Raw genomic sequence first — 7,452 nt, forward strand, 5'->3', positions numbered from 1 at the left:
GGACCGACATCTTTCAATCATCATTCGTCACTTCATTACTTATTAATTATTATTACTTATACAAATTATAGGCAATCCTCACGTCCCTTCGGTAAAAAAAGAAAAGAAAGAAAAGTGTTCTTATGCAGACTTATATGCTTGGTGTATTAATACTTGGTCATTTGAATAAGAAAAACAATTTTATATATATATATTTATATATATATATATATATATATATAAATATATGTTTATTTTGGTAGCCATTCATTTAAATGAATCTTCCATTGACAGTTTTATTACCTGTTGGGGTGGCGGAGGGCGGGGCCAGAGCCTATCGACACACATACACACACGCATACACACACATGCACACACACACGGCCTGTTTCAGGCTCTCAGTACCAACACTGAGTCTCTTCCAAGCGCTTTATTTTATTCTCGGTTGAAAGCAGTTTTTCTATAGGTTTCTTTCAAATCTTTTTAAACAGTTCAAGGACCCTCTGTTGGTTCGCTTCCCGGGACCAATTTCTCTGTTGTTTTTTAGTGCGCTTTAATTGACCGGGATCGTAACGAATCGTTGTCCGGGGATCAGGATCCAGCTCAAAGGCACAGACTTGTGCAAGCCGTACCCGGGACGTTATGAACAGAAGGGAGATATAACCACTATATACCATTGATTTTTGAATTGCTGGACAAGTACAAAAGAATGAATTGATGGAAATATCACTGATGCACCAAAGGTCCAACCCGCGTCCCAATAGATAATGCAGACCGAGCGAGATCCGCGGAAGCAAAGTATTCCTCTCGGCTTCTCTGCTTGAAACATAATCGTCTAGAACATGATCGCATGTTACGGAACTGGTTTTTGCCTTTACACTTCCAGTGTAACTTACTGAACATATTCTACCGAGCCCATACCGTGCACCCGATACGCGCTGGTTAGGGAGGATCTATTATCCCACACGGAACCAAGATGCACCGCCGCTGAAGAAAGGAGACTGCAGGACTTTTAACGTTTAAACAACCGGACCGGATCCCTTGGGTGGGCTTGCGACCTCCAGCCATGAGCCCCACAATCACCCGGGTGTTGAGTCTTTTGACTCTTTCGGATCTGCTCATCGTTGCCTCACGGGCTGCGATCCTGAGTGGACCAGGTAAGGAGTTCCCCACATGCAAAAGTACTGCGACCCGATATTGATCATCTGTGAACTAAGTACGCCTGTGTTGTGTGTTTGAGAACATGTGGGAGATGCAGAGCGCCAGTCGGTGCAGAGGTTTAATTCGAAAAACGTGTGTGTGTGTGTGTGTGTGTACACTTATTTAAATGAACATATTTCAGTCAGACAACAGTTTCAATTCAAACTTTTATTTGTAAATTGCCATTTAATAATAAACGTTATTAAAGAACAAAGGAAAGAAACAACATGAAAACAATTAAAACTAAGGGAGAGCGGCTACATATAGTAAAACCTGTCAGAGGCTACATAAAAGATTTAACGTTTTGAAATAGTAGTCTAGCTAAAGGCTTTTCTAGCCTTTTTATTTAATTTAATGCGAGACTATTTAATTTAATGCGACGACCTCCTAACCCTCGCCCTCTTCAGGGCAAGGAAAAACTCCCCAGTAGGAAGAAACCTTGAGGAGGATCGCAGAAGAGGGGTCCCCCTCCCAGGGACGGTTAGGAGTCGTATGCACCCGGGATGGTTGTGGGTGTGATTGTGTGTGGAATCGGAGCCGAATTGGTGTTTAGCATCGAAATATTATTAGCCTTAATGACTTTTGTTGTAGGCCTAAAACAACACGAGAGAACGGATTTAGCGGTATTCTGTGACACTCCGTGGTCAATTAGCCAAATTGAGGAAGCTACCTAATGGAGGGAATAGCCAAGTGATTCCCTGAGCCTAATTCATGATCCGAGGGTCGAAAAAGGCCAATTGCTTGACCAAAGATAATAGAGAATTTAAAAAGACCTAATGAAGGATGACGATAATATATCGGTATAAATTTGTCCGGGTGCTCAAATTACCAAATCATAACTTACCTAATGCACCGTAGCACGGGCTTGAGTGTATATGCCACGTACTAAGAGTGTCACTCATGGTTTTGCAAAACGATCGTCGTCAAACACGTTTAACTCCACCGCGGGGCATGCTGGGAAGAAAATACTTGTAACATCACTCAAGAGCTGTGTTCGAAATCGTTCCCTATTCACTCACTCACTATTCCCTATATAGTGTTCATGATATAGTGCACTATATAGGGAACGAACAAACGAGAATTCGGACACTGCGCTGAACATTTCTAAACGTCTTTTGCGTCAGTAAATGCACCGGGTATTTGTGTGACGCAGACAGATTCGCCCACATCATGTAAACAAACCGGGCACTCAAGAGGAAAGCTGGAGGTTATATTGATGTTGAATGTTACATTTCCTTGATCAAGTTTTTTTTAAATTAATTTTGAATGTTGAATTGTTAAAACCCCAATAAATTGTTGACATTTCTAAACGAAAGCCGGAGACTCCAACATTAAATGTATTCGTTTTCGCGGTTATTCAGCTTCTCCGGGAAAACACGACCGCATTGCATTGTGGTACACGGGAGTAACATGTAGGGAACATCGTATGTACACTCAAATTTTGGGTATTTTAAGTCCACTATATAGTGCATGAAATTAACCACTGAGAATTCGAACACCACTACAAAATGGCGAGCACCCTATATAGTGCACTTTATCCGTGATAGGGAACACATTTCGAACACAGCCATGGTTTTGCTAAAGGTTTAACTTAACTCCGCCGCGGGGCATGCTGGGAAGATATTGCGGCGGCGGATATCAACCATAACAATGAACTCTGCTGATAGCAACCATAATTTTGAACGCTGCAATATATAATAGGCTAATAATATATTATATTTGAAGACATTGGACTGACTTATATATGTAACTAAACTGAACTATGAACTATGAACTAGAATCGCTTTCAGACCTGGAGGAAAAACTAAACTGCAGACCCTATACAGCCTGAGAGAAGGAGTGCTGGTGTTCAGATGTCTGGGGGGCGTTTGTTGTGTGTCTGCTGGGGCAGACCAGGGTCTGGGATTCAGCGCCTGGCCGTAACTCAGGGTGGATGGGTCGCAAGTTCAGCCCGAACAAGACCCCTCTTTGTGCCGCTGACCTCTGGGGTCAGCGCCGCCGTCCCGCGCCCTGCTGGCCGTTCCGTGGAGCTCAGAGGAGATAGAATGTACATTTATTTATTTGAGAGAAGCCGGACATTAGTACGGCTGAGATACCAATACACTTTTTTTTTCCTTTGAGGGATTTATCACTGAAGTGCTTTTATCTCTCTCACGCGCTCTCTCGCTCTCTCGCACGTGACCGTGTTTAGACGCAAATGAACACCGCACCGAGAAGAGTAAAGATTGCGTCATGCCACCATCCCATGGTAAAATAGCACACATGTTGTGTGCTATTTTTTTGTTACGAAGGACACTTTATGGTCCATTTAACAGTCCACTGTGGGTGTTAGGTTCCAAGTTTTTTATTTTGCAGTTTATCTCTGTATTTGTGCTGATGAAACTAGGGTGTGTGTATACGAGAGCGACAGGCTGAGATATACTCGAGTCAGGTTGATGAAACGCGAAAAGCATAAACATCGTGTTGCAAAAGAGCCCGCGACCATATTGCCAAGGGCGTCGGCCTTTGCATGCCATGTGTGTTTGTTTTGATCCGAGGCGTCTTATGTAAGAAGCTGTGTGTGTGTGTGTGTGTGTGTGTGTGTGTGTGTGTGTGTGTGTGTAGTTGTTTTGAACAGTTTTTCAGCTGATGTGTGATGTTGCATAATGAACCACGACTTGCATGCAACGACAATATTCACAACTATACCTAAAATAGACCCAAACCTGTTTTTGAGAGTACATTTTGGAAACAGTGGTTATCTATGATTAAGCAGAGGAGGAAAGCAAATGAACGATACAATTGAAAGAAAAAAATATTTGGTATGCAAGTTCAATTTTATACTTAAAATATCTTCTACATAATAGCTTGCTTCCAAAACATTGATTTGTTTACTGTGCACTTATCTCTCGATGTCAAATAGCATAAATAATTCCAATAATAATGGTACTATACATACACAACATACACAGTCTTTGATGAGGTCATTCGGTCATACGTGTGTATTGTTTGTCAAAGTGGGCGTGGTCGTGATGACGAGCCTCCATTGTACTAATCAGAATAATCAGGTTTGCTCGCTTGGGCGGAAAATCCTTGTTCTTTGACCGATGGCTCGATCAGCATATCAATGCAGGCAGGTGTTGTAGTGGGCGGGGCTAGTTCTTAAAGGGGAAGTGTCCAACAGGTGTAGCCTGATATCCTGGTACGCTGAATACATTGTTAACAAAAACAAATGATCGTATCCTTGTGAGATTTTTCCCCCGGACTGCCAGCAGGTGTAATGCTACTCACGTGAGGGGGGATGGGGGAAGGTGTTGGGGGAGAGAGAGGGGTGGAGGGTGGGGCTATGGCTCCTGAAATGCTTAACTATATTGACAGTGTTGCTTGGATAGGTGGGATTTAGACATGATTGGCTAGTTGGTAAAACACAGCTCCTGTCTCTGTGTGGTTTGTTTGGCTCTCTTCCTATGTTTCTCTCTCTCTCTCTCTCTCTCTCTCTCTCTCTCTCTCTCTCTCTCTCTCTCGCTCTCTCTCCCTCTCTCTCCCTCCCATCATGACCACCCAAGAAACAGGCCACACACACACACACACACACACACACACACACACACAGACACACACACACACACACAGACACACACACACACACACACACACCCATACTCCACCAGGAGAGAAGCACAATTGGCCTGCCTTTTCACCAGAACCATCTTTTATCCTCTGCTTGTTTTGAGTCAACAGAAGCTTATCAGACGCTCTGCGGAGGAACGCCAGAGGCTTGAGGTTCGGAGGCTGGAAGACGTTCATTACCGCGTATGGCTTTGTGTTGAACCCAGACGTGGGCTCTGCACTTCATGGACTGGGATCTGCCTGGTTGGGTGTATTGTCTGGGCTCGGTGAAATGTAGCAGTGTGTGTGTGTACAGTACAGTATAGTCTGTGCCTGATGTTTGTTTCTCATCGTCAATAAGAAGCGGTCATGTGAGGGCAGTGATGGGAGAACTGGGTCGTCTTATAGGGAAAGGAAGAGAATCGAGATTATCTTGAGGTGTCTGTGGTGGTCCAACATCAGTGGTGCGAGCACCTTCATTAAAAATTAATATTCAAACGTTTTGGTTTGTTCCAGAAGATCACCATCGTCTTCCCGCTTTCCCGCTTTGCGTCGAAGCCGTCGCCTCTAAAAGCGTCCAACAAAACACTGAAATGTGATATTTCGTTATGGTGTCCTCACGGACAGGAACGTGAGGAGGTCAAGGAGGAACGTCAGCTTAAAGAGAGTGGGATAACGACATCTCCTAGGAGGACCACTCGGAGTCAAAACGGCGACCACTACACTGCTTCTTCCATAGCGCACTAGTGGGTTGCATCAACCTGTCAACACTCCCAGCCATGGCACCTCTGTCTCTCGTTTGTTCCTCATCATTCACACACAAAAGCACCGGGCTCAACCAATCCTGACTCAGATCTGCACACAGGTCTTCTTTGCCGATCGATCCATCTATTCGGAGCCTTCCTATAACCCTCCGTCCTTGGTGTTTGCTCTGCCGTTCAAACACCCTGGGGTGGTCTCATCATATCCACATCCAACGCCACCACTCCTGCAGCCAAGCTACGGATGCGCTTGCGTGAAGCCAATCTGTGTTGGCAGGGCTGTTTTCCACCACAACTCTGGGGTATATACCGCGGCAGAGAGATGACCTCCTTTTGCCTTTTTCTCTCTCTTTCGAAGGTCCTCTGGGTACCCACGTGTGTTTGTGTATGATATGTGCTGAGCAGTGCAGAGGGGAATAGGAGAGGAGATGCTAGGTAGGGTTTCAGGGGATTCTCGATGGAGGGAACTTCTCTCTCCCTCTCCTCCCGGTTACTAGGGTTCTCGCTTCCTGGGCTCGGCTCTGGTGACTGGGTCAGAGCAGGGCGTGGCAGGACAACCAGAGTCTCCTTTGGGTCTGCACACGTATCCACAGCAGCACTGTGTCTCTGTCGTTATGAACACTGCCTACCTGAGGAGCTGGAGTGGAGAGTGGAGGGAGACAGAAAGATGCGAGGAACATGACCCATCCCAAAAACAAACCTGAATTTATGATGTGTCTGAATTATTTACCCCCCTGGCTGCCATGCTGGAAGGGAGAATCTTGGAATATCATCCCCTTGGTGCAAGGAAGAGATGGATCCGTTTCAAATGCATCAGTTTAATTACAGGATCCATCCCAGCACACTCAACATGTCTCTGATAGGAGGGCTGACCGGTGACAACACACACCTTGTTTGTGAGGGAAAACATCCCATGGTTTATTTCTTTTATCAAGCCACATTTGCATCCAATGTTTTCCTGCAGGGTGGACCGACGGTGAATACAGAGGCAGGCCGGTATCGTGGAGTCTTGCTTGTTTAATTGCGTGTGCATTCTTGAGCAAACCAGAAGTTCATTGACTGACAGGGAGGCATAAAGACCAGATAGTGAAAACTTGGAATATACCGAAAGGTTATCTGAATAGGGCAAGGGCTGGAGGGAGGGAGGTAGGGAGGGAGGGAGGAAGGGAGGGAGGAAGGGAGGAAGAATGAAAGCATTTAAAAGCAAGGGAGGTGAACCTTGAGAGGAGGAAAGAGCAAGTAAGGACGAGAGTTTGTTTGAGGGAAATGAAGAGGAGGAAAGGGAAGACATTCCTGGCGGGAGTAGAATTCCTAGCTGCGAAACCACCTACAGAATGCTTTCTCTCTCTGACTCTCTTGTCAGCAGAATTCATTTATGCAAGGATGGGAGTTCCTGTGTGTGTGTGTGTGTGTGGTGTGTGTGTGTATGTAGGGTGAAATATTCATAATACACTCTCTGTGAAGCTTTGACATTGTCTTTGCGTCAGGGAAGAAGGCTAAGCTATTGTGTTTAATTGTGAAGGGGACTCTTGTGCACAATACGCATGTGTTGGCGATCATCCGCCCTGCCTGTCTGTGATTGGTTGGCCTACGCAGGCCCACCGTCTCGGCGGGGCAGGTCAGATCAACGGTCTGAGCTGAGTCAAGTGTCGGCGTCTTTCACACGCAGTCTGACAGAATCCCTCGATCCAGTTCCTCAGGGTGTCTATCCCAGATCAGCTCTTTGAAGCTCTCTCCATCTCTGTCTTGCTCTCTCTTGCTCTCTTGCTCTCTCTCTCGGTCTCCGCCCTCTCTCTCGCTCTCGCTTTCCGGCCTCTCTTTCTCTGAAAACAAATTGATACAGGTGTATTCTGAAAATGGATCAAAACTAAACTTAACATTCCCACTTCACTATTTTCTCTCTCTCTCTCTCCTCTTCTCTCTC

General features: G+C 45.4%; 1 protein-coding gene across 1 annotated transcript in view; it reads left to right on the forward strand.

Moving 5' to 3' along the window:
• The first annotated feature begins 375 nt into the window (after positions 1–375).
• Positions 376–7,452, forward strand: part of sema4f (sema domain, immunoglobulin domain (Ig), transmembrane domain (TM) and short cytoplasmic domain, (semaphorin) 4F) — a 44,479-nt gene continuing 37,402 nt past the window's right edge. The window contains 1 exon segment of the mRNA XM_079758375.1: positions 376–1,136. Coding sequence (XP_079614501.1) covers positions 1,046–1,136 — 91 coding nt within the window. The 5' untranslated portion in view covers positions 376–1,045.

This window comes from Pollachius pollachius (genome assembly GCF_949987615.1).
Source record: "Pollachius pollachius genome assembly, chromosome: 20".
Lineage (NCBI taxonomy): Eukaryota > Metazoa > Chordata > Actinopteri > Gadiformes > Gadidae > Pollachius > Pollachius pollachius.